Here is a 26,527-nt window from a genome sequence, read left to right as displayed (position 1 = left end):
TTCCTTTAAATTCCTAAGTGACGGGAGACGTCCCACTTCTTGCTATTTGTCTCGCTGAAAAGAGCAAGAAGCCAGAAATGCAGAAGAGTTTGCCTTTCGTGCCTCGCTCAGGACTCTCTCCTCTTCTCGGTAACCTTCTGTGAGAAGCACCGAAATGAATGAACCTTGGAGGAGGCCAATGGGGGAACCAGACCCTACTTTCATGTTCTTTCCTTATTTTATTTTTTCAGGGCTAGGCCTGGCAGACCTCAACAGGCCCCTTTGATGTTTCTCACGCAGGGCCAAACCCTTGCCGAAGCACCCTGAGCTGGACACCTGGGGGAACTGCTTTTTGGGGGGAAAGTGGCATCTTCTTCTTGACGTGACCGACACCCATCGAAAACAAGAGCCAGTCGTTGCAATGAGGGAGTCATGGTGCTTCAGGTGAGAACTCTGGGTTGGATCGTTCAATGATCCTTGGTTTGGTTTGGTTTGATCCTTGGTTAGACGTCCACATTAGGAGTTTTCTCCAACACCAAAGTTCAAAAGCATCAACATCTATCTTCTACTCTTCAAAGTCCAACTTTCACTTCCACAGACTGTCACAGAGACAACCATTGGCTGCACGATTCTGACCTTGGTAGGTATAGGGCAGTGTTTCTCAACCTTGGGAACTTGAAGATGTGTGGACTTCAACACCCAGAATTCCCCCAGCCAGCCATGCTGGCTGGGGAATTCTGGGTGTTGAAGTCCACACATCTTCAAGTTCCCAAGGTTGAGAAACCCTGGTATAAAGGGATATCAGTAAATCAGTGGAAAAGGAAATAGATGGCAAATATGTTGTATCATGGGTTAAATACTAAATGGAATCAAAATACATTTAATATAAACCAAACCCCCTTAACAACTTCAGGCAGTTCTCAAGATGCAAAGCAAGAGAGGAAGCCAAACAGCTGAAACAGAGGCTTTAAAGGCCCTGGTGCCTAGTTCAAAATTGCAAAATTAACCCCTGGAATTCACTGCCACTTGGATGGGTTTAAAAGCTGATTAGACCATTTCACAGAGGAGAAGACTATCGTAAACATGATCATGGCTGCAGGTTTCCTCTGAAGTAAGGTAAGGGTCATATGTAATGTCCATAACAAATCCCTTGGGTCCTATTCCAGAGGAGGAAAGAGGTCTGTTCTATAGGCACAAGCTTTTCAGAAAAAGACACACACACAATAAATACACACGCACACTTCCAATGCCACCATTTCGGTAGATCCATCTTTATTTTTGCAGTTGCAAAGTGGAATGCTCTGTTTTGTGCTTTATAAATATAATTCAGCATCGACATCCTGACAACGTTGGTCCCCAGCGCAAAGTTTTCACGTATGACTGACAAAGTTGTTGGAAGAGTTCTGAGAACGGCGAGGGCAAAGGCGGAAACCGCAGAGGGAAAATGGCATCAACCTTCCCCATCGGGAAACCCCTCGATGTCTTGGACTGCCACTCCCAGAATTCCCAGGAGGCACAGCCAAAGGAATTCTGGGAATTGTCCTCTCAGCACACCCAGAGCCCAAACACAAACCTGGCTCTCCGCTTTCCACCCAACGTTTAAAAGAAAAGAAACTGGTACGGCCTACGTTTTCCACAGCAGCCCAGGAGAGAGATCTCTGTCCTTCTACCGCAAATTAGATTTTAAATTCAGCCGTGTCTACACAATACAGAACGAGATAAATCCGCTCATCCAACACCTTGGGACTCCATAGACACAAAACCCCAACAAAAATGGAGGAATTTGAGAGATCAAAGACTTTTCTTTCCCCCGAGACAAGAAGCTGCACTCTGAGCTTAGAGGCTTGTGGTTTTGAGAAACGTGGCGACTGTTCACATCAATGAAAAAGAGTGCAAACACTCTCTTGTGAAAACAGGCTTGCCGTGAAAAGGAAACGCCAGCAGAGGGCGGTCATGAGAATAAGCATAGCGAGAACTCTGCAGATTCCCCAGGATTTTTGCTCCCTCTTTTCCATCCAATGGGCCAGAAAACCAACATTTGTGCTTTGAGATCAAATGAGTCAGACTCATGCAGCAGCGAGAATAAGGCAAAAAGGCCAGAGAAGGCACCTTGCAGAATGCATAAAGCTATTACACCAGTGTTTCTCAACCTCAGCAGCTTGAAGACGTGTAGACTTCAACTCCCAGAATTCCCCAGCCAGCCAGGCTGGCTGGGGAATTCTGGGAGTTGAAGTCCACACGTCTTCAAGTTGCCGAGGTTGAGAAACACTGTATTATACATTTTGGAGAAGCCCCTGGTGATCGAGTGAGGCTAGTATGACCCAGAGCTTGGAGCAGAAAAAGAATTTTTGGTGCAACGCCTAGCCAAGTCAGGTTCCCAAGCAGGGGAAGGGGCAGAGAGTGGGTCTAGGAGACACCCTGAACTTTGGGCAAGTTTACCAGCCATCCAGCACACCCTGCTACAGAGTTTTCAACCATCCCGGAGTTGATTCGGTGGGCTGCGAAGCAAAGGAAGGAAAGCAGGAGGCATTTAAACAGCGTGGCTCAGAATGGGAAAACGCACCTGCAGAAATGAGACCAAGAGGCTGATTTGCCCTCCACAGCTTGGGGAAAAAGTTCTCCATACCAGCAAAAACCCGAAAGCTACTATTTAAGGCAGCATGACTGGCTGTGCTTCAACCCAACGTGTCTATGGCTGCCAAGTGGGACGTATACAGACACACATGCACGCCACATTCCCGGATCAGTGCTTCGACCGCCCCCGGAAAGCTCCAGCTCCTGAAAGACAGGACGGAGCATTTGGGCTGACGTGGCCCGCACTACTCACCCCTGATCCAGACTGAGATGCCAATGTGGTCCTGCCCAAGCACTTAAGGGGATCCCACGGTGTTTGCAATGCGCCAGGCTAAGCGAATGCAAGACCCAAGCTGAAGCAAATCCCAGTTGGGACAGGGAGAGAGCAAAAGACACGGGCAGGGCCGGCCGGCCAAGACGTTTAACATACTGGCACCTCTGTCCTCCCCAACCTGAACTTCCTGAGATGGGTTTCTAAGTCACTGGGGCTAGCTGGGCGCGATTCTCTTGGCTGCTGCAGGCACACGGGCACTGCCCAGCTTGGAAAAGGCACACCAAAAAATAGCTTTCCTTATTTTATTTTTTGGGCTAGGCCTGGCAGACCTCAACAGACCCCTCTGATGTTTTTCACGCAGGGCCAAACTCTCGCCAAAGGAAGGGCTTGAAGAGTTAGGCGCTCTGAGTTGGATGCCCAGGGGAGCTGTTTTTTTGGGGGGGGGAGCTGGCATCTCCTTCCTGGTATGACCGACACGCATCAAAAAACAAGAGCCGGTCGCTGAAACGAGGGAGCCGTCAAGTTGGTTTCCTTTTCGTCACCGAAGGCACTAACTGGTACGGAAATGGCTTTAAAGCAGCTGTTGTGTTTCCTGGTTAAAGTGCAAAAGATTCTTCTTTAAGTGAGGGAAGGGAAATAAAAAGGTGGGGAAGGGGCCTGTAAAAGAAAGGTGAGTGGGAAGGGAGGGGAACAGATCCCGACTCAGAGGCTCGGAGTTGCTGTCTATGAAGCTCTGCAAAGCGATGCCTGGATTGGAAATGTTTCCACCCACGTTTTGGGAGTCGGGCCTCACTTGGCCTTCTTGTCCACTGACGCTCCCTGGGACAAGGGGCCCGAGGCTCCTGTTCTCTGGAGGGGTGCATCTAAACGGGTGACCTGGAGAAGGTAAGAACAGGTGGAAAATGCTCAGGTCAGGGAAACTCTCAAACTTAACAAACCTCTAAGACTGTATATTTCAACCTTGGCGGCTTGAAGATGGGTAGACTTCAACTCCCAGAATTCCCCAGCCAGCATAGCTGGCTGGGGAATTCTGGGAGTTGAAGTCCACCCATCTTCAAGTTGCCACGGTTGAGAAACACTGCTCTGAGACCTAACAGCTTAAACCACACTCAAGTCTTCCAGCAGAACCCCATTTCTTTACCATTTCTCTCCTTCCCCTTCCATCAACACCTTCTTAATTCAGACACATTCCCAAATGCAGGAAAAGATACAACTTCTTTAAAGGAGTTGCTGACTCCCGATTGTCAAACTGTAAATTATGGTGGGTTCCCCCCCCCGCCCCGTAAATTAGGTTGCCAGAAAAAAAGTTGGAGGAAAACCCAGAAAGGATTTCTTTGCGCAGAAGGATTCTTGTGTTTGGTTCCATCCACGATCACAGATTCCAGGGCAAATCCTGGTCCATGACCGTAATAAAGTATTGATTGATTGACTGATTGATTGATTGATTGATTCCAGGGCAGCACCTGTCATTAGAGGCACCATGTTTCTTAATTTCTAGCATTTTGCATTTGGGGATTTCAGGGTACTGGGGGGGCCCTTAAAGGTTTAAGGGGTCCAACTCCTGCCAACTGCATTTTGGCATCCTGAACCATGTGCTAACACGAGATTATCCAGTGAAGAGGATCATAATGTGTCCCCCCACCCGCATGGCTAAGCCACCCCATTGCCAGATACATACCCCGTGGCCCGATCTTATCTTCTGCAGCACGAACTCCGCTGTAGTGTCAATGACCATCCCCAGTTCGCGGTATTCGCCCGAATATCGGATGTAGCCCCACGCTAGGAGGGACAGAAGCAACAGCCCCACTATGAAGTTGCAGAACTGGGCGGCAATGCTCAGTCCGATGTAGTCAGTGATCCCCGAGCTCAGATAGAGCATCACAATGAGGCTGAAGAGGACAGCGGGGGTCCGGAACGTGTTGAAGATGTTCTTGCTCTGGTTGTGCTTGGCGAGGTCTTCGAAGAGATCATTCAGCTCCTGCGCCAGCTCGTCCTCGTAGCGTTGGCTGAACTCCCGGCCTCCCATCTTCTTGATGCGCCGGAAGTGCTCCAAAGCCAGGGTGCTCTGCTCCCGATGCTTCTGCTCCAGCAACTCAGGTGCGACATAGGGCTTGTCTCCGCCACAGATCTGGAGGGGGGAGGGAGGGAGGGCATGGCTGGTTAAGATTTTGGGCACAGCAAAGCAGCCTGTGAGAGCCAGCTTGGTGGAGTGGTTAAAGGCACCGGGCTAGAAACTGGGAGAAGGCGCGTTCTAGTGCCACCTTAGAAACAAAAGCCAACTGGGTAACTTTGGGCCAGTCCCTCTCTCTCAGCACTCGGAAGAAGGAGGCAACAGGAAACCCCTTCCAAAAATGGTGGCAAGAAAACTGCAGGGACTTGTCCAAGCAGTCGTCAGGAGTCAAGATGGATGAGGGGAGGGGAGGGGAGGGGAGGGGAGGGGAGGGGAGGGGAGGGAAGGGAAGGGAAGGGAAGGGAAGGGAAGGGAAGGGAAGGGAAGGGAAGGGAAGGGAAGGGAAGGGAAGGGAAGGGAAGGGAAGGGAAGGGAAGGGAAGGGAAGGGAAGGGAAGGGAAGGGAAGGGAAGGGAGTCAGTTTGGAGTTGTGGTTAAAGGCACCACACTAGAAACCTGGAGACCATGAGTTCTAGTCTTGCCTTAGGGTGCCTTCAGGGTGACTCTGAACCAGTCCCCCTCTCTCCACCCTAGGAAGAAGGAAGCAACAGGAAACCCCTTCTGAAAATGTGGCCAAGGAAACTGCAGGGACGTGCCTACAGAGTCAGGAGTGACTCAAAGGCAGCCCATGCTGATTGCAACCATGGGGTAAATTCTCCCAGGCCAGCCCCAGCCCCCTCACCTTTTCCATGCTGCTGTAATACAGGTCTTTGGCTGAAGCGACAGCAGCCAGATTGTTGGCTTCAGCAGTGGCCTGCAAGGGAGAAGAAGCAACGTCAGAAACAGAAGCCACGAGACGAGCTCTCCCACCTTCTGCTGAGTTTCAGGAGAACTGTTAAAAAACCGGCGCATTAGTGGAATCTTGGAAAAGGATTGGGTGTAAGTTGGGAGCCCCATCCTGGGTTGTGGTTGGAGGTTTATTGCTGTGGGTTTTCTATACCAGTGTTTCTCAACTTTGGCAACTGTAAGATATGTGGACTTCAGCTCCCAGAATTCCCATGGCTGGCTGGGGAATTCTGGGAGTTGAAGTCCACATATCTTAAAGTTGCCACAGTTGAGAAACCGTTCTATACAGTTCTATAATTGTATTTGCTATTGCTAGTCGTTTTCTGTTACACTGTCTTACTATCTCTGTACTCTAAGAAGGGAACGTATACTGCTCAGAGCCTCTCAAGGTTCATATAAGCCCCAGTAAATGAATAAACAGAATAAATAAAAAGTCCAGTTCATTTACCGTTCCATGCTCTCCTTCCTCAAAAGGGTATTGTTTTGTATTGATTTATACTTTCTCCCAACTTGCAGCAGTGACTCTGGGTTAGGAGCATAAAAGCAAAGGAACTTAAAAAAAAACCCAGCAACACAACCAAGGAAGTGAGGCCAACTGTTGAGGATTCAATTCAAGAGCCTTCATTCTGGGTCAGGCTCTGGCCCCAGGCGTGGGGGAAGAACCAGGTTTTCGGGGCCTTATGGAAGCCACCAGGGTCAGAGCCATCCATGTCTCGCAAGGATTATTCTTCCATAAGTCAGGCACTACAACAGAGGTGTGCCTCCTGGGTTGTTTTTCCTAGGAGGGATCCAAAGCACGTCCGCTCTGCTGGATCTCTGGGATCTGGCAGGGAGGATGTGCTTCAGATCCCATGGGGTGAACAAAGGCAACTGGAGATGTTCTGCAGGCTTTGCAGGCAATAACCAGCACCTTAAATTGTACCCAGAGATTTCAGCTCTTCCATTTCCAGGCTAAACTCACCAGCAACATGGACTTAGGGTGTGGCAGGTCTTCCCCTTGATAGATCTTGATATAAGCCTGGGGTGAAGTGAAGGAAGAGGTCACTGGCCACAATTATAACACTGCACATTGTTATTAAAGCATGATTTGCTTCATTCATTTATACTGCTTTCCGTTCAGTCCAAAAATAGCTATGCATTCTGAATCAACTTAAAAAACACAGCACCCTCTGCACTAGAGGCAGGCAGAAGGAGGAGATCCCTCAATAGGATTTGCAACACAAAACGGAGCAGCGCGAGGGGGTTCTTCCACAGTTCCCGCCAGCCACGCTATTTCTGAGATGTTCTACCACCAGCTCAACATGCGCTGAGCATTGCCTGTCCTGATCGTTCATCCACCCTTGAATATTTTATTTATTTATTTACTCGATTTACATCTCATTTCTTTTGTACAGGAACTGAAGATGACATATATAGTGCTCCTCTTCCCTATTCCCCCCCCCCCCACAACAATAATCCTGTGAAGCAGGTTGGGCTGAAAGAGAGGGGTTGTGAGGGAGCTTCTGTGGCTGACAGGGGCTAGTACCTGGGTCTCCCCACACCTGGTGCAGCACCTTCAGCATTACCCCACCCTGTCTCTTGGGCTCAGAGGGAGAGACACCCCCCCCAATCTATGAGAAACTTCAATGGCCAAGAACATGAATTCTCTTAGTCTAGCACCTTAAGAATCCCATCCCTTAGTCTAGCACAGGGTTTCTCAACCTTGGGAACTTTAAGATGGGTGGACTTCAACTTCCAGAATTCCCCAGCCAGCATGGCTGGCTGGGGAATTCTGGGAGTTGAAGTCCACGTATCTTAAAGTTCCCAAGGTTGAGAAACCCCGGTCTAGCACCTTAACCGCCAGTCCACAGCAGCTCTCACTATTTTTTTCTGTATTTACCTCCCTCTTGCTGAAAGGAAAAAAAAACCAATGAGAGGAAACATACCTTGAAATATTCCAACAAGCCTCGACAGGTCACTTTTGAACCGTTGATCTCCTTTTCTAAGAGCTGACTGGGATCCAGGACAAAGGGGATCAACTGCTTCAGCTGATCTTTGAATTCCTCTGCGATGTCTGCGCAAAAACAAAAGAAGGGTGAAAAAGATAAAGAGGAAGAATTCAATGGGAATAGAAGGATTCCCCCCCTCCCAAGTTAACTGTTTTATTGCATTATAAAATATAAATCAGACATTGTGGAATACAGGTAATAACTGAGTGCATTTATACAATAGAAAGTGGAAATTGTTAGTTTCCTGTAAAGTTTTCCTGTAATGTTTTTATTTATGTTTTATTTACACTTAGTTGTTTCTTTTCATCTTATTCAACTGGGAATTCTGGCAGTTGAAGTCCACGTATCTTAAAGTTCCCAAGGTTGAGAAACCCCAGTCTAGCACCTTAACCGCCAGTCCACAGCAGCTCTCACTATTTTTTTCTGTATTTACCTCTTGCTGAAAGGAAAAAACTGATGGTTTAGAGCAGTGTTTTTCAAATGTGACAACATTAAGGTGCGAGGACTTCAACTCCCAGAATTCCCTATCCGGCTGGGGAATTCTGGGAGATGAAGTCCACACATCTTAACATTGTCAAGTTTGAAAAACATAGGTTTAGATAAATTAAACCTTTAAAGATGAGAAAATGTTTATATCAATGTTAAATAGGTTTCTAAGATGTGACTGAACAAAAGGTTGCTTAAGTTGTGCAATTAATGCTAAGTATGACTGATAAAATGTTGCAAAATACATTAACTTTTTTATTATTAGAGTAATGAAATGCAAAGGGAAAAAAGTCTATACAGAATAGAAACAGTTGAATAAGATGAAAAGAAACAACTAAGTGTAAATAAAACATAAATAAAAACATTACAGGAAAACTTTTCGTAATACATTTTTCCCTTTCCTTCCATTTATTTCCCCAACCACCGACTACAACCTAGATAAATATGCTTTAAGTTAAAGGTTATTGCTAGTATCTATTGGAATCTATTATTTTTGATTAGTCTCATAACTTTCTCCCTAAAAAAATCTATTCCAAATGTCTAAATCTGCCCTGCTATATGATGGGTAGAAAATATGGGACCCATTCTTGCTTAAATATGGTTAGACTTCTATTATCGATATATATTATCAATTGTGTCACTACTGCATATTCTCCAATGTTGGTTTCCCAATCTGGTACCATCGTTTCCAAAGGGGATAGGAGGAAATTGTTCATCCTCGGGCCAGGAACCCAAAGCCAAAACAGGAGTTTTAAGATTAGGACATGCTTCACAATTCCACCTAAAATCACGCAGGGTCAAGTACCATTCACAAATGGCAGCTCTTCCAGGATATCCACTTTGATTTAAAAAGTTTCTAGTCCTTATGTTTATATATCAACGGTGAGCCAGCCCAGGGCCTCAATCCAAACCCCCAGGAAGTGCTTCACGCGAGCCTAACAGTTCCCTGTTTGTGAGAAATACTCATAAAAATATACTGGCCTTTTTATCTCCAATACCCAACTCAGCTAACCAAGTGTACCACAGAGAATAAAATCCTGCTTACTGCAAGAACAGCCCAATGTAAAACAGAAGCCGGACGAAGAGCCAAACCCTGGAACGCTTTAATAAAATTGAGAGATGCTTTTCCAAAGAGAATTTTACCAACTGGGGATCTGAAGGACAAAGCTACGTTTTGGAACGTGGGACCTTCTTTATATCGAGCCGCGGGTCCTTCAGAGGTTCTAGCCCTTACCGCTCAGACGGCCATCGAAATTCGGGCTGGTAGCCACTTTGAGGCCCGGATGGGGCAAAAGGAAGCAGTTGACGTTGGTGAAGCAGGAATGAATGTGTTTGCGGACGTTCTGGATCTCCTCGTGTTGATGAGATTTGACCTCGTGGGAGAAAGACGGGAGAATTCCAAATAGGTCAACAAAACCCAACGCGGTCCTTAATATTCGTAACAATAAAAAAGTATAAGGATCCGCAGAATTGGAGAATGAAACCGTCCTCTAGAAAATATCCAAGGAATGAGCGAAGTGCTCACGCGCTTGTTTTGCACAATTCCATACCAGTGCGAAGGGATGAAAAATAAAAACAACAGGTGCGTTTGCAATATCGGGCACAAAATTCAGTATTTTAACGCAGGGCTGTTTCACCGCAAATAAAATTTCTGGTCCTTTAGGATTGAAAGGTAAGTTTGGAAGCACGAAAGCAATGCAATCGGAGATCTTAGCAGATCGGCACCTTTGTTTGAACCAATCATTGTGAAGGCAGAACTGTGCCAAGGACAACACGCTAGAGCAGTGTTTCTCAACCTTGGCAACTTGAAGATGGGTGGACTTCAACTCCCAGAATTCTGGGAGTTGAAGTCCAACCCATCTTCAGGTTGCCAAGGTTGAGAAACACTGCTCTAGACAACTCCCTTCCTTCAGCCTCCAGAGGTCATACAGGCGATTTTTTTGGCCCAAGGCGACGCTCAATCTTAGCCCTGTGCACCAAAGACGCCAACGTCCAAATGCAGGACAGGTCAAGATAAAGAAATAGGCAGGATCAGAGCATGATCTTTGCAAGGCAGTTTTGCATTTCACCATTTCAGCGTTGGAAAGAACCTGAGGGACCACACCCAAAAGCTGTTTCCCCACTCCAAAGCAAATTATACTTGTGTTACATTGCACCCAGCTCTCTATGCGTGGGAATCTCCACGGTGCTCCGGGCAGGCAACTGGATACAAGAACAGGACAGCCCTTTCTCTATGCCACTGCACTCTTACAGTTTTAGTAAGAAAGCCCCTTCCCGGGGAATTCCCTTTGATTCATTAAATTTCCCATTCCTTCATTTAGGAACAGAAGAAACAGCCTTCCTACCACATGTCAGAAGAGCAAAGCTTTCAGGAACACTCGGTAGCTTTTCTCTGCCGCGTCTTAATACTGAACGAAATCAAGACGGGCTTCCTTTGAGTTCCTTTCTCACACTTTCCTCTTTCTCGGGACGGAGTCATCTTGTCTCCTCCCCGACACTTCAGGGCTCCCTTCCCAAGGCCAGGTCTACACTCTTTCACACCAAGTCAGCCCAACTTGGTCTATCCCCACCGACAACTGCAGGAACCCGGGGAAAATAGTCTTCCCCACCACTTTCAAAGGCAGAGGAAAGCTGGTTGCTACGGGGCCGCTACCAAGCACAAAACCAAGGAAGCTAGATTCACGCAGCCTCATGAACCAGGTTTAAAGCCAGAAAAATGGTTTCTAGCTTACAGAATTTTGGAAATTAGATAACTGTAGTCCAGCTGTTTTTTATTAATGAGGATTTCTTGGAGCTGTTAGATTCTCTTTTTCGCAGACCCTCTAATGCAATGTTTTTCAACCTTGACAATTTTAAGATGTGTGGACTTGAGGGATGATGGGTGACACTGGGGTAGTCCGCTTTTAGCTACCATAATTAGGACCAGCAACTCAGCTGTTAAGCGAAATGGTCACTAAGTGAAACCGTGACTGTATTTATGAGTTTACTGCCGTTTTTCTTTGCTTTACAGACCTGCAACGGTCGTCAATGTGAGGACTGGTTGCAAAGTTACTTTTACATCACTGTCGTAACTGCAAACGGTCACTAAACAAGGCAGTTGCTAAATAAGGACAACCTGAATTGGTTTTGATTTGATTTGGTTCATCCAGGCTGGGGCTTCTGTATGTTCCCAGGGGGTTGTTTTAACATAGCTGTTTTTATATTGAATGTAAACCCCCTCAACTCCCCAAAACAACAGTATATAAACAACTGGATCAACCCATCTATCCGTCAAACCAAATCCAGCCATTTGCAATCTTCAAACACAAAGGGGGTCTAGTCCTTCCCTGCCCCAAGTTATGCTCGCAGAAAGCAAACCAAAAACATTCCCATTTATACAGAATCCATGCTGGGGCGAAACCGGGCCACGTTCTCCGCCACCCGGCCACATCCACTATTTCTCGTACAAATGCACCATGGTCACGGTGGCTGGGTTTTTTTGCTTTGGTTTTACCTCCAGACGTTTCTCAAGGAAGGACATGCCTCCGGCCAAGCCATAGCCATACTCGTACGGGAAGCTCCAGTCTCGCACCAGGAACATCAGTGTCTACATTAAGAGAAAAGGCTCAGATTAAGCCTCCCCACCCCATGACTTGCGTCAGAAATCTCCCTCTTCTGCTAGAGGAGACAGATTAAGCGTCGGTGTGGTGTGGTAGGGAAGGCGCTGGACTAGGAGTGTAGAGATCCAGGTTCGAGTCCTACCTCAACCATCGAAGCTCCCTGGAGGATTTTGAGCCAGTCCCTCCCTCTCAGCTCAAGAAATAGGGTGGTTCAGTGGTGAAGGCACTGGACTAGGAGTGGGGAGACCCAGGTTTGAGTCCCATCTCAGTGACAAGGGCTCCCCAGGAGACTTGGGGCCAGTCCCTCCCTCTCAGCCCAAAAGCCAAGATGTTCCAGAGGTGAAGGTACTAGATTAGGAATGGGGAGATCCAGGTTTGAGTCCCCCCTCAGCCACAGAGGTCCCTGGGGGACTTTGGGCAGGTCATTCTCTCTCAGCCCAGCCTACTTCACAGAATTGTTTTGGGGGGGAGGTGAGATTGCTAATGTAAGCTACCTTGAAAGTAAGGTGGAAGATAAATCTAGCAAATAAACCAATACTTTGGCAGTGGCATTTAAACCAGCCACAAGGCTTGTCCTCTTATTTCAAGTCACCTTCAGACAATGCCCCTTTTCTTTAGAAAGGTGCAAAAAGTCTGAATGCAGAATTATTTAATTTGATCCAGGTTGTCCCGACCCCTGGAGAAGCAAAATCATGATGGCTCTGCTTTGATCTCAAAACAATTGTTTCGGACTCAAGACCCTTCCCTGAATGGGAACTACGGTTTCTAATCTGAATCAGAGTACAGCGGACTCAAAACTTTCAGAGTCAAAATGTTCGTCCACCTCGACCTTTCGCCCTGTCCTGTGGCTGTGAGTTCCACAGGTTAATTACAAATGGAGCCGATGGGTGTCCATGTGGGCTCTCCCTGACCCAACACGTACCTGGAATGGCTTGAGAAAGATTTCATCCATGGCCAGACGCCCATATTCCGTAAACAGCTACACAAAGAGATAAAAAGGGACATTGAAAGCTGGTTGCGTCGATGGATCACACGTTTTCCTGGAATTCATGCCTACCTGCAGTTGCTGGAGATCATCTTCTTGGATGTTTTGGGACAAGTTGTAAATCTGAAAAGGAAAGAATCATGTACAAAGTTAAATTCTGGAGCATCAGCTGTGCAGAACTTTTGCAACGAAGGTTTCCGTCTCCCCTTTAAACCCTGAATGACCGATTAGGGCAGAAACCTTCTTTTGTAGCTAAGATTTCTTTGGGGGCTCACGGCAGCTTTGAATCCGTGACTGCACTGAAGAAAGGCCCCCCATTCGCCCCCCCCAATTTTTACATATTATTCCATGGGTAGGTTTTCAGAACCTGAAGAGACTGAAAACTAAATAAAGAAGTGTTTCCCTTTTATGAATCTGTATTGTATGCTTTTTAAATTGCTTTAATGCTTGTAGGGTTATTTTACGTTTGGGGGTTTGGGTATCATGTTTTAATTTTGTAAGCTGCCCAGAATCACATATGTGAGATGAGCAGTTATATAAATTGGGTGGATGGATGGACAGACAGACAGACAGAGGTATCAGGTAGGTAAGTAGGTAGGTAGGTAGATAAACACGATCTCCAGGAGCATCAAGATCTTGAAACAGGCTGTTCTGGATCATCTACAAATAATCTGGCTTCCAAACAGGCTCGCTTTCCAATTAAGATTAGATTTATACCCCACCTTTCATTCAGGAGCTCAAGATGGCGTGCATCATTGTCATGAGCACCCAGCGTCGCTTAGATGAGATGATCAGCCATACAGATGGAATAAATATTACTACTAATAAACACTCTCTCCTCCCATTCTCCCCCACAACAACCCTGTGAGGTAAGCAAAGAGAGAGAGAGCGATAGGCTCAAAATCCCCCAGGGCGCCTCTGGAGCCGAGGAGGGGACTCGTACCTGGATCTCCCCACTCCAAATCCAGCACCGTCATCATTTCTCAGTATAACCCACTCTGAATAGCCTCTTCCGGGAATCTGCCCCCCTTTAATTCAGAAGCAATCAGTTCACCTCTAAGATCAATCAAACCGCTGCACGCCCGTCCTTTAATCACCATTTCCAAACTCCTTTCAGTCTGGCGCAGTTGGCTTCCGGCACTCCCTCTTCCCGGACTCCGGGCTAGTTTTCCTAACATGGCAGTGCCGGCCAGCTGCAAACCGCGGGAACTTTGAACAAGCGAACGGACGGCCGCTCACCTGAACGGAGCTCGTCATGGTGCTGAGGGCAAAAATGGTGGCGCAGTCTTTGACGGTGGACTGGCTGTCAAAGGCTCCCTGGGTGTCCATCAGCACGACAGCGACCTGCAAGAGGAGACAAATGATCCAACATCTGACGTTTTGGAGCCCGTTCTAGCGTTGGGAGTTAAAGCCTTGCATTTGGGTCTCCAAGACGAAGGCTCAAATTCCGCTTGGCCACCCAGCGCCCTCAATAGGCTTGGCCCAATCGGTCGATCTACAGAAATTAAACAGACAATTCCCTGATTTTCCAACGGAGGAAAAAAGCAAAATAGGGCAGAAGGCTTTCTTGAGGCCAAGCAGGTCAAAAACCAGACCTTTCCATATCCCTCGTCAACAAGAGAAAATGATTTTTGTAGCAAGCCAATGAAACAGATGAACAGAGGACTGTTTTTTAAATGATTTGCTCTCAGGATCCCTTCCCACTTTAAATAAGGTAGAGGATCCCAAAAGAGCTTTGGTTTGGACAGGTTATCAATATCTACCATATTAAAAATTAAAACCAACACATTCACAGAATATTGATGGAATCGTGTAAAAATAACAAGATGCCCTTAGATATTAACATAAATATTTTTCATGAAAAAACCTTGCATTTTTTAACAAATAAAAAGTCACGAGAAGAGTGACACTGTTTTCCATTTTTGCAAAAATCTTCAATGCCTGACAAGTCATTTTGATTTCGCAGACCCCTGAGAGGGTCTTGGAGGACTCCACAGATAGAGCCATAATGATATACTGTAATATCAATTATACTTTCCAGCAAAGGGTTAGTCTTTGAAAAGCTGCCCCCTCCCCAAGGTCATTGAGCTTCCTGGTCAGTTTGCTGTAGGTGAATAATTATTTTTTATGCTTTTACTCCAACTAATATCTAAAGTTCTAGAGCTGGTTCTTAGCTCAGGGATGTTGCAAGGAAAAAGCAACAGCTGTTTTATCCACACTCTCCTGAAACGGACACCCATTTTCACACGCTGCGCTTACCTTCTTCCCGCTCGGTTTCTTCACGATGAAGACTTCGCTCCAGATCTGAATGCCGGTGGTCTCGGGGTCGGAGCCCCCCCGCCACGAAAAACCCGTCAACGGCTCGTCGTCCACCCCCAGCCAGTTGGATTCGTCTTCTTTCTGCGGAAAAAGCCGCCACTGTGTCAGAAAGAGGATTCCCCCCCTCAAAAAGTTTTGGAGGATCATAAGACAAAAAAATGCCCGCTGGATATTGTGCCTGGACAGCCTCAAGCCAGAGTTTTCTCAAGTAGGACTCCACAGACCAGACGGACTACAATTCCCATCATGCCAGGCCAGCATACCCCTGCCATCCGAGGTATTCCAAGGCCTGTTGGGTCAAGGGAAGATTTTTCTCTTCTCCATACAGATGTTTCTCTTGGAGATGGAGAGAGAGAGAGACCTCTTTTTTAAAAAAGTAGTTTAAACTGTTTGCTGGACCCAGTCTGACAAAAATAAGATTTTTTTAGGCTCACTAGAACTCTCCATCGACAGACCAAGTCACTTGGCAGAAGACTGGGAACAATGAATATGTTTGGTGCACCTTTGGGAACGCACCACTGCAAGACCCAGGGGCAAAAATATAGGATTTTTATCCTGGTCTCCGATCCCTGAGTTCAAACTGTTAGTCACGAGAGCAGAATAGAAGCTTTGTACGAAGAGAAAAGCTGTTGTGTAACCTCTACACCATGGTATAAAATGATTGCAGATCAACTACAACAAGCCTCAGCTTGCTAACTCCCATGTTCCAACGAGAAGGAAGCTCTCCTTTTCTCTATGGAAGTAAATATGCAACTACACCCAGATTCAAACACAGTTTATTCTTTGTCTAGAACAGTGCTTCTCAACCGTGTCAACTTGAAGTTGGGTGGACTTCAACTCCCAGAATTCCTCGCTGGCTGGGGAATTCTGGGAGTTGAAGTCCACACATCTTAAAGTTGACAAGGTTGAGAAACCTTGGTCCGGGAGTTACAACCAAGAACAAACTGGGGATGAGCATCTCACGCAAAAACCTAGGTTTACTGAATACATCTAAAGTCAAAGGGGAGGAAATCCAGAAAAAAAGAGAGACTGTAAACTCTTTGGGGCAGAGACACACGAAGGGCAATTTGGAAGTCATTGCCCCTAGAAGTGGCCACATCATCAAAACACAGAGGCCCCTTGAATGATACTCTGTCAAGATGACTGGCCTAGAACCCAGGAGACGGTGAGTTCGAGTCCTGCCTTAGGCACAAAAGCCAGCTGGGTCACTTTGGGCCAGTCCCCCTCTCTCAGCCCAACCCACCTCACAGGGTGGTGGTTGTGGGGAAAACAAGAGGAGGAAGGAGTATTAGGTACATCTGCCACCTTGAGTTACTTCTAAAGTTATAAATATATATATTGCTGCTGTGCAATTGGCAGCCAACCTTACCTGGGTGTACAGGTAACGCAAAAGGAAGTCCAAGAGGAAAGACTTGCCCTTGCGGAAGGCCCCAGCCACGGAGACCACCACCACGTCAAGGTCACGGATGGCATCCTGCAGAAGGACCTGGCTCAGCGCCTTCTCGTCCAACTCAAAGGAATGTTCTTCTTTGTGGACCAGAACGATCTGTACTGGAGCCGGCTTGGTGCCCGACATGGCATCTCCTCCTGTCCGAATCAAGAAAGGAACATGGAAGGACATCGTCCATCAATAATTAAGCCCGCCAAGTTCCTCCCCAGGGCAGAATCCAGAAGCTGAAACACAGCCCCTGCGCCCTCCATCTTACACCATGGAAGACAGACCCATTTTTACACCGCTCAGTTTCCCCTCCAAGATCACCCGTGACCGTCAGCAACGAAATGGGTGCTTTAGGGCTACATTAAAACCTATAATATTTCAAGCAATTCCTTCCCCCCAGCCCCCAAATCAGGGTCTGTAAGGACCACCATCACGAACCATTCAAGGCCAAAATAAATAATATTTAGCGTGCAGGGTTGGTGCAGGCTTCATTAAGGAAGCAGGATGTTTATTCCAGAATCTGGAGAATATAATGAACTTTCCAGAGGCAGAAGAGAAGGGACATTGGTCTTCCTCTTGTCATTGAGGCAAACTACAATCCCCAAATAAATCAAACATAACACGGGACAAAAATGCTTTGTCCTGAGAAATTCTTCCGCTGCTATATTATTTCCACGTCTAAACATTTTCCATTCCTAAACACGAATGCTTGCCTGCCAAACAAAAGACGTTTCAACAGCGTAATTTTTTTTTCTCCATACCACAGTCCGAGCAAGACGCACGCTTGCATAATCCGCCCGCAGTTTTTTGGGCTTGCTGAAATTACGTTAGCGCTTTTGGGTCTCCGCTAACTTCTTCAAATTTAAACAATGTTGAAATCGACATTGTTGTGAACTGGCCAGGCTCAAAATATTTACAAACGTTTTGATCAAAACAATGTTGAAGTGAATCATGGAGGCAGCCGAACGTACCACGTTAAGTGTACTTTATTGATTCTCTTTTCATAATATATTATTTCAGTTCTATCTTCTGGGTTCCTGAAAAACCAATTAAGAGATATTTATACAGCAAGGCCACACTGTCTGGCAATGATGGGAAGTGTCTGGCCAAAAAGGATGGAGCTGAGGAATTCTCTCTCTCTATATATATATACACACACACACACATACATACACACACATACACACGCACAACAGATAGAAGGGGATATAAGGGGTAGGAGTTGCAGGTTCCTAGATTTTGTTTAAATCAGTGTTTCTCAACATTGAGAAACGTTAAGATGTGTGGACTTCAACTCCCAGAATTCCCCAGCCAGCCATGCTGGCTGGGGAATTCTGGGAGTTGAAGTCCACACATCTTAACGTTTCTCAGTGTTGAGAAACACTGGTTTAAATATAAGGAAAAACTTTCTGATAGCAAGATCTGCAGTCTACCTGTAGAGGTTGTAGGTTTTCCAACTCTGGGAGTTTTTAAGAAGGGGCTAGACAGTCACTTCTCATGGGTGGTTGAATTCGTTTTCCTGCATACTGCAGAAAGTTGCTTGATCAGTGTTTTTCAACCTTGGCAACTTTAAGACATGTGGACTTCCCCTCCCAGAATTCCCCTGCCAGCATGCTTTAAGATGTGTGGACTACAGCTCCCAGAATTCCCCAGCCCACCTGCTGCCTGGGGGCTTCTGGGAGCAGAAGTCCACATGTCTTAAAGCTGCCAAGGTTGAAAAACCCAGGACGAGTTGCTCCTCAGGGTCCCTTCCCACTCTATAGCTCAATGACGTGCTTTGTTGTTTTAAATGGAGACGCAGACACTTTGCGCTCGTAAACAGAGTGCTTTTTCTCTGAGATGCAGCAGCGTTGAACGACATACAACATAAGGACAGGAGCGTTTGGAAAAAGAGCACCCTTTTTTCCCCGAGTCTGGCACTCTTCTTGGCAAACTGTCTGAACCCCGTGAAATCTTAAGCGATCCTTTGCACACAAAAGCAGACGCGATTCTTGCTCTGCAGATCCACCGGCCCCAAAGTGGGATAAACAGGAGCCTCTCTCCAGGGAGCCAAGTCGTCTTCTCTCAAACAGGGGGCAAATCTCCGTGCTTCACCACGAGGGACCACTCCCACCCTCTACAGTCGGGCTGGATGGTCCATGCAAGGTTGGGGGGGGGGAGATGGTACAGGTTGCTTGTAAATGTGGTGCCAGGACTCAAGGGCAGGGGCTTCCAACCCCCCCCCCCACTGCTGAGCACTCATGGGAATTCATGCTGAGGAGGGCAGGAAGCCAAGGAGAGCATCCATTTGAAGGCCAAACCCATCCTAGATGGTCCAAAGTGTTCCAAGCAATCCTGTCTCCAGGGCAACGAGAGCCAGCTCTGTCAGCCAACTCCAGAAACGCACAATTGCTGTGATGTTTTGCATCCTTCCAGCCGTCTTTATTTCACCAAGTTCCTCTTCCGTGCACGGAACAGGAGCAAATCCAACCAGCCGTTTTCTCCTAGCATCAGGGCGCCATGAAAACGAAGACTTTTCTGGGTGGATTTCCAATTGCGGTAAAGAAAATAAAAGCATAAGGTCCTATGTTGAGGTTCTGTCGAAGCAGAGGTGTAACCCAGTGCAAAAGAGCAGTGTTTCTGTTGTCCCTGATGGCACTGAAAAGATGTTTCATCCAACGTTCAAAATGAAATCTGTCGTATTGATCCCTGGCCTGGGTTAAAAAAAAATGTACCAAGAAACCACTTTGTGTAACATGAATATTTCATTCTCACGGTTTAATGAGTTCAAGTCATCTGCACTGGCTGTAATGTTATAAGCAGAAACAGAAAAGAATCCATTCTGCATAATGGAAGCCCAGTCTGTAACCAGAATCTCGCACCTACAGCGCTGAGAAGCTGAAACATGGCAACTTTATGGGGTGGCTAATTCAAACAATCCCACAGAAGCTCTTTCCTATGTACTGTTTGTCGATTGCACCAACACCTGCTCTAACTAGACATTTGTGATAAAATCTCTTCTTGAGGTTGTACAATCCCCTTCAAAGGGACAACTCAACCAGCAGCAGCGGGTTGCATCATTCAAAACGTAGGTTATACACGAAGTATTTTCATCCATTCATTCGGGGACCAGCTAGCCACCGGGTTCATTGAATAACTCGACGTTCTAGCACAGTGTTTCTCAACCTTGGCGACTGTAAGATGGGTGGACTTCAACTCCCAGAATTCCCCAGACAGCATGGCTGTCTGGGGAATTCTGGGAGTTGAAGTCCACCCATCTTACAGTCGCCAAGGTTGAGAAACACTGTTCTAGCATTTTAAGGAGGACGTTCCTACTTCTGGTCGTGTTTTCTTCACATATGATTTTATGAACCATGACAAGAGTTCTCACTCAAGGTACTAAGCTCAAATGATCCTATTTTGGACAGATGATGCCAAGACCCAGCTCTGTCGAGAAGTCCCTCATTCTGGGAAAGGTGGAAGGAAAGAGAAGAGGATGGCCACAGCCTGGTGGATGGACTTGATGACAGCAGTGATGATGGGTGCACCATGAGGAGACCTGAAAGGACAGATCCTCCTGGAGAAAATTGATCTACGGGGTTGTTAATAGTCACCACTGAGCGGATGGCACGTCATCCATCAAAAACAATCTCCTTGCACTTTTTTTCCCCCTCTGGTGAGCTCAGCGATATACCAGCTGCATAGCACACCTTCTTAATTCTCATCTACTTATCTTCCTAGCCCCCCCCAAAAAAGCAGTTGAACATACATCATCTTTGTTTTCCTGCTGGGGTAATTCAATAAACCACCAGTTTTGGGGCAGGAAGAGCGCGAGTCATGAGAAAATCAATCCCATGGAAACTCATCTGTTGATCAGCTAACTGGGCCTTAAGCAAGAAGGCAAGGACATTATTCTTTTCATCGTTCTTTCAGACGACCTGGGGCATTTCAGGCTGAAAACAAGGCAGAAATGTTTGCAAAATATCAAATCCTTCTCTTGAAGACCTAGAGCAGTGTTTCTCAACCTTAGCAACTTGAAGATGTGTGGGTTTCAACTCCCAGAATTCCCCAGCCAGCCATGCTGGCTGGGGAATTCTGGGAGCTGAAATCCACACATCTTCAAGTTGCCAAGGTTGAAAAACACCGACCTAGAGGTTTGGTGGCAAGAAGCAGGATGGCATGCTAAGAAAAATACTCTGCCCGTGCTCAGAGCCATCCTACTTTGTTGTCAGTGTGCACAGTCTACAGCCAAGCTCCAACACTTACAACGAATCCCACCTAAAATAGTGTTTCGTAAAGAGGGTGTTACACTAGCTGTTGTTCAGGAAGTGCTGGACCATATAATTCTTTGGGACGCCAAGGACTTTCTCCAGAGAAAAGTGGTGCATTACCTCTACGCTACACCTCTTCCTTTCATTGGTGTCCTCCAGAAGAATGAGATTTCATCTCCTATCACCATCACAGGTGGCAAGGGATCATGGGAGGAGTAGTCCAAAACTTCTGGAGAACCTCAAGTTCCTGCTCTAGCCCCAAACCTAAAACCATCTGGGTTGGCAAATTCTTGCAAAACTCAACGGGGCAGCGGTGGCCCTCCAAATAAATCACTTCCTAGCATCACTACCCATCAGCCAGGCTGCTAAAGTTCAGAATCATCTTATCTAACTGAAATGTACTGGCTACAGTTCCTTCAAGGAATTTAAGAGAAGTAATAAAAACAATAAAATAAGGGGAACCCAAAAGGGCCTGTTCCAGCAGCAACTGAAAAGGGAGAAGAAGGAATTGGATGGGGCAAATCTGACTAAGCAAAGGGGATGGGGGGATCTCAACCCAGAGGGCTCAGGGGCGAGAGGCTCTCCGAGTCGCTTCTCAATAATTAAAAAGGCTCTCCATTTAGTTTTCCAGAAAACGAAGAGCTGGGACAGACGCCAAACTTTTAGAAAGCTCCTTTTCCTCCTAAAAAAACCACTACATTTAAATGAAAGCAAACACAGCACGCTTGGGTTCGCCTCCAATCCTTTCCCCCCAATCCTACCTTTCGACCCTTTTTGTGACAACGGGTGAGGTTCACCCTCTTGGCTGTTTCTGTCCAATTTATTTTTTTTTTCCTTTCTGGAAGTAAATTGTTGAAAATCCAGATCCTCAGATTCCCCTCCAGAGCCCTTATTGTTCCAAAGCTTGTTTTGGCAAGCAAGAGGTTTGGGATGGGTCTTTTCACACTCCTTTGGAACACCAACTTCCGTGAAAGGAAGAAGGCTGCTCTGCGTGCTTGTATACACACACACTCACACCCACAGAGCCACAGAGCAGAATCCACTCACATACCATCAACTCTGCCAGCCAGCTTCTGGATGCAGTGAGTCAGAAACCAAGACCACTCCCTGCCTGTTTTGCATTTAGGAGCATGGAGAGATCACTCCTGGCCCTTTTCCTCCAAGCAAGGCCTCTAGGTCCTCCTCGTTTGCTCCCCCAAACCAAGCATCTTGGGATGAGTAGCGCTTTCTAACAGAGCCTGTAAGCAAAGTAGGAAGGTGATTTCTGTGCCCGTGGCTTGCCATCCCTTCCAACAACTGGGCCTTTGAGGTACAGTGTCTCTAAACATGGAGGCTCCACCCTGAAAATCCCAGAATCCAGGAAGCTGAAAACCACGTGCAGCGGTTCTCTCTTTTCCCTAACAGCCAGCTAATTTTTATACTCTAAGCCTTCTTTAAAGCCACACATCGGCTTTCCTTTTAGGACGGGGGAAGCATGCAAATTCTTTGCTTTTCTGTGACCCAGCAGCGGTCAAGCTGACAGGATCGTGTATGAAAAGTCTTGCTGATTTCTCAAGAAGGTTGGGCAGAGGCGACTGGACCTCCTTGCGTGGACACATTTGTAGTTCCCCAAACAACAAGAGAGTCCTCCTGTTTCTGATCTCGGAGGGAACATCCAAGCATTGTAACTCATAATCCTTAGTACTTCTTTCTTACAGAGGTCAAGTGATAACTCAATCGATCTAGATAAAATGCAATTCAAATACAGCATTGAAATAAACCCGATTTTAGGCACCAGGTCGACTGCGTGCCCCATCAATGCCCAATCACCTGAGTGGGCTAGGATGATGGGAGTGAGGTCTACCAGATTCGGATTAATCAATCAATACCCCTCCCATCAATCCCAGCCACCACATCGAGTGGTCAAGACAGTGGACGCCAAGCATCTGGAGGGCACCAGGTTGGAGAGGGCCAGGTTGACTTCAGAACTGCACCCCTTGCCAAGGGACTGCAATCGGACCCAAATCCACAACTTAAACCAGACGGCGATGAAGAAATATGTTGAAATACCGGTTGAGATCTTTGTCTGCACGTATTCCTGACGTTAGAACAGAGGCTTGTCCCAATGCAATAAGCCATTCATTAAAAAAAGAAAGAAAAAAAGTCCACAAGGCCTACATCAAAGGAAGAGGCTACAGAAGACACAGAAACAGACCTCTGGGGGAGAGGAATTCCACCGCCTCCCCTGGGCTCAGTTTGGATTTCTTAGCCTGAAATGTTAGGCAGACATTCCCATCAGAATCTCAGCCGGGACAAACATGGGTTGTTTATGGTTTGCACGCATGGGGAGGCACTCTTAAACTACAAGATGGCTGAGTTTCCACAACAGCCCGCTTCCCCCCCCCCCCCATGAGGATCAGGCGATTTGTGGATCTGTGTAGCGTGTGAACGATCTTGCAAACCTCAACCAGAACGAACCACAGAGTCGGCCAAAGCCCTGAAGCGCTCAGACGGTGCAACGAGAGACGGGGGGCAGGCATAATCTTCTACACAGCTCCCCCCTCGCCCCTAAAGCTGCTTCTAGTCCGCTGAGCTGCAAGCAAACTCTTCCAGCACCCCAGAAGCAAGGGGGTGCCCTCCAGATGTTTGGGGCCACAACGCCCATCAGCCCCCACCGACTTGGCTAAGGGCCAGCCATTCGGCTAACCGGAGCCTGCAGCATTTGGTTGGCCTACTGCATTGGAAAGGGGGGTCTCTGTGCTCGCTGGGCACCTCCCACCGCTATCTCTGGCTGGAGACACGGGGAGGCGTAGTTCAGCACCTGCCATAATGGGGGGCATCGCCCCCGCCCCGCACAGGCGCCCCCCACTCCTAGGGGAAGAGGGGCGCTCCGTGCATTTTCCCCACCCGCCCCCCAAAGAGGAAGGTGCAACGAGGAGGTTGAATATTGCAACCAGAGGAGGGTCCCTACCGGCCGCGTCCAGCCTGATGCGCCCCAGAGATGCTAACTTCGCGGCCGCTGCTGCCGAAGGAATGACACGCAGCCCCAGCAGCAGCCGCCTCCCGCCCGCCCTTCTTCCCGCCCCATCGCCGAGCAAGCAAAAGGCGGAGCCCTGCGCCGGCGCCACGCGGGGAGAAGAAGGCGCGGCGAAGGGGGCAGAAGAGGCCCCTTGGAGGAGCCCGCCGGGAAGTGTAGTCCGCGTGGAGGGCGCTTCCGCTGGAAGGCGCGCGGCGGAGAGGCTCAGGCGAACTACAACTCCCGAGAGAACGAGGGAAGGCGGCGAAGGGCGGCCTTGGCGCAAGGCATTTCGGGAGATGGAGTCCAAATGCCGCAGTGGGCAAGCCGGGAGAAGGGAAAGCCTTCGCTGCCGCCGCGTGCGGGGGAGGGCAGCCGCGCGCTTGTAGGCCTTTCCCAGTCTGCAGAGGGGTGGCGGCACGGCCCCCATCACTCCCAGCCTTGTGGCCGGGGATTATGGGTTTTGTAGTCTGGCACTTCTGCACGGTGCCAGATGGGAGCAAAGAGAAATGCAAGGAGGGGAAGGTTTTCCCCCAACACGGAGAGAAAGCAAATGATGGAGGGGGTGTGTGGGGGGGGATTGACCTGTTTAATTTCTGCCTGCTTGGTTCAGAAACGGGAGGGAGAGTCGGCGAGTTGGCAATTGCTGATGACATTACCCCAGTGGCCCAAAATGCAAAAGATCTACTAGCTCTAGTACGAAAAGTCAAAGAGCAGGTTGAAAAAAATGGGACTGAGATGAAATATAAAGATTAAATATAAGGACAACAGGGAGAACGACCAGCCTTAGAATTGGCAACGGAGATAGGAAAGTGGCGGACAGCTTCTGCCTTTTAGGATCGAGCATCAACCGTAAAACAACAGGCCATCGAGAAATACGCCGTAGAGCAGCCATGAAGGCCCTGGGAAAGAGATTAAGATGCCGTGATGTGTCTGTACCTGCAAAGATCAGAATTGTGCAAGTCGTGGTATTCCCCATGTTGGGGCGAATGCAGAAGCGAAAGTTGAACTTGGAAGAAGCAGGATAGGAAAAGTATTGACACTTTTGAACTGGGTGTTGGAGAAGACTCCTGAGAAGACCGCGGACCGCCAAGAAAACGAACACATGGACCATTGGACAAATCAACCCAGAGTTCTCACTCAAGGCACAGATGACCAGGCGCAAATGATCCTACTTCAGATGCATGATGCGAAGACCCAGCTCTGGGGAGAAGGCTCTGATGCTGGGAAAGGTGGACGGAAAGAGAAGAAGAGGAGGACCGGCAGCCAGAACTCTGGGGAATTCTGGGAGTTGAAGTCCACGCATCTTCAAGCTGCCAAGGTTGAGAAACACTTGAGAAATGGCCAGGCCCGAATGATCCTACTTCGGACGCATGATGAGAAGACCCAGCTCTGGGGAGAAGGCTCTGATGCTGGGAAAGGTGGACGGAAAGAGAAGAAGAGGAGGACCGGCAGCCAGAACTCTGGGGAATTCTGGGAGTTGAAGTCCACGCATCTTCAAGCTGCCAAGGTTGAGAAACACTTGAGAAATGGCCAGGCCCGAATGATCCTACTTCGGACGCATGATGAGAAGACCCAGCTCTGGGGAGAAGACTCTGATGCTGGGAAAGGTGGACGGAAAGAGAAGAAGAGGAGGACCGGCAGCCAGAACTCTGGGGAATTCTGGGAGTTGAAGTCCACACATCTTCAAGCTGCCAAGGTTGAGAAACACTTGAGAAATGGCCAGGCCCGAATGATCCTACTTTGGACACATGATGCGAAGACCCAGATCTCTGGAGAAGACTCTGATGCTGGAAAAGGTGGACAGAAAGAGAAGAGGAGGACCAACAGGAAGGGGGATGGACTCAGTTAGGGGCGATGGGGGCACCATTGGAAGACCTGAAGGACCAGGTTGGGGTTAGGAACTTGATGGCACGTAATCAAAGCAATTAAAGAAAAAGAGAGAGAGAGAGAGAGACAACCAGCAGTGAGAAACCAATTACAGTACTGTCTACTTTCCTCCCCACCTTATCAAGATTACAAGAGAGTTTGCCTTTGAGACACCGAGTATCATCAAATCCCTTACATTTGCACTTAGATTCGTTTTGCAGATGTGGCTTTGAGACCCATGGATGTGCAGCTGAAATGCAGGAAAGGGAAGACATGTGCAAAAAGTGTTTTCTTTTTCCCTGACCCATAGCAAGCAGTGATTTTTGTTTCTGACATTGTACGCCATCCCAGCTGTAAGACTTTGGCGCTGACTGCCATTCTTTCTCATGTTTCTTGCCTTTCACAGCGCTTTGCAAGGAACCGGTTTGGCAGCTTTCAAAGGCACCCGGTCTTTAAAAAAAACACAAAAAACAGTTGGACTTTGCTGTATACTCCTGGGTGAAAACCACCCGGTGGTCTAGCTTCAGACCTTTCCCAAAGCCATTCAGAAATGCAATGCCTTCCTTGGGCTGCTTGAAGAGCGTTTTAATAGCCACTTTCCGGCTGGGTTTTGATCAAGTGCTTCCTTTTGGTGGTGGGGTTCATGGGTGTGTGCAAACATAGCCCTTCTGCTTAGTTTCCAGTTGATGCCGTGGGTGAAATAGAGTACGGCAGGGTTCCTCAACCTCAGCAACTTTAAGATGGGTGGAATTCAACTCCCAGAATCCCCCAGCTGGCTTCTGGGAGTTGAAGTCCACCCATCTTAAAGTTGCTGAG

General features: G+C 47.7%; 1 protein-coding gene across 2 annotated transcripts; it reads right to left on the bottom strand.

The window, feature by feature from the left end:
• Window positions 1-1,234: 1,234 nt before the first annotated feature.
• Window positions 1,235-23,903, bottom strand: ATL3 (atlastin GTPase 3). 2 transcript variants are annotated; one of them, XM_007442493.4, is made up of 13 exons: window positions 23,798-23,903; window positions 16,529-16,746; window positions 15,100-15,240; window positions 14,080-14,184; window positions 12,913-12,963; window positions 12,778-12,834; window positions 11,750-11,842; window positions 9,491-9,629; window positions 7,708-7,835; window positions 6,744-6,800; window positions 5,679-5,750; window positions 4,506-4,955; window positions 1,235-3,703 (listed from the first exon to the last, which is right to left on the bottom strand). In XM_007442493.4, exons 2-13 carry the CDS (start codon window positions 16,733-16,735, stop codon window positions 3,617-3,619), a joined length of 1,587 nt encoding a protein of 528 aa, XP_007442555.1. In that variant the 5' UTR covers window positions 16,736-16,746; window positions 23,798-23,903; the 3' UTR covers window positions 1,235-3,616. The 2 variants fall into 2 exon arrangements, with proteins under 2 accessions (XP_007442555.1, XP_087993524.1); XM_088137398.1 differs by lacking the exon at window positions 23,798-23,903 and having other exon boundaries at window positions 16,529-16,795.
• Window positions 23,904-26,527: the final 2,624 nt, after the last annotated feature.

This window comes from Python bivittatus, unplaced genomic scaffold, assembly GCF_059951505.1.
Source record: "Python bivittatus isolate LINGU-HERP-01145 unplaced genomic scaffold, Pbiv_v1 ctg000180_np1212, whole genome shotgun sequence".
NCBI classification, from domain to species: Eukaryota; Metazoa; Chordata; class Lepidosauria; order Squamata; family Pythonidae; genus Python; species Python bivittatus.
The sequence above is the reverse complement of the archived record's forward strand: the minus strand, read 5'-3'. Positions and strand labels throughout refer to the sequence as shown.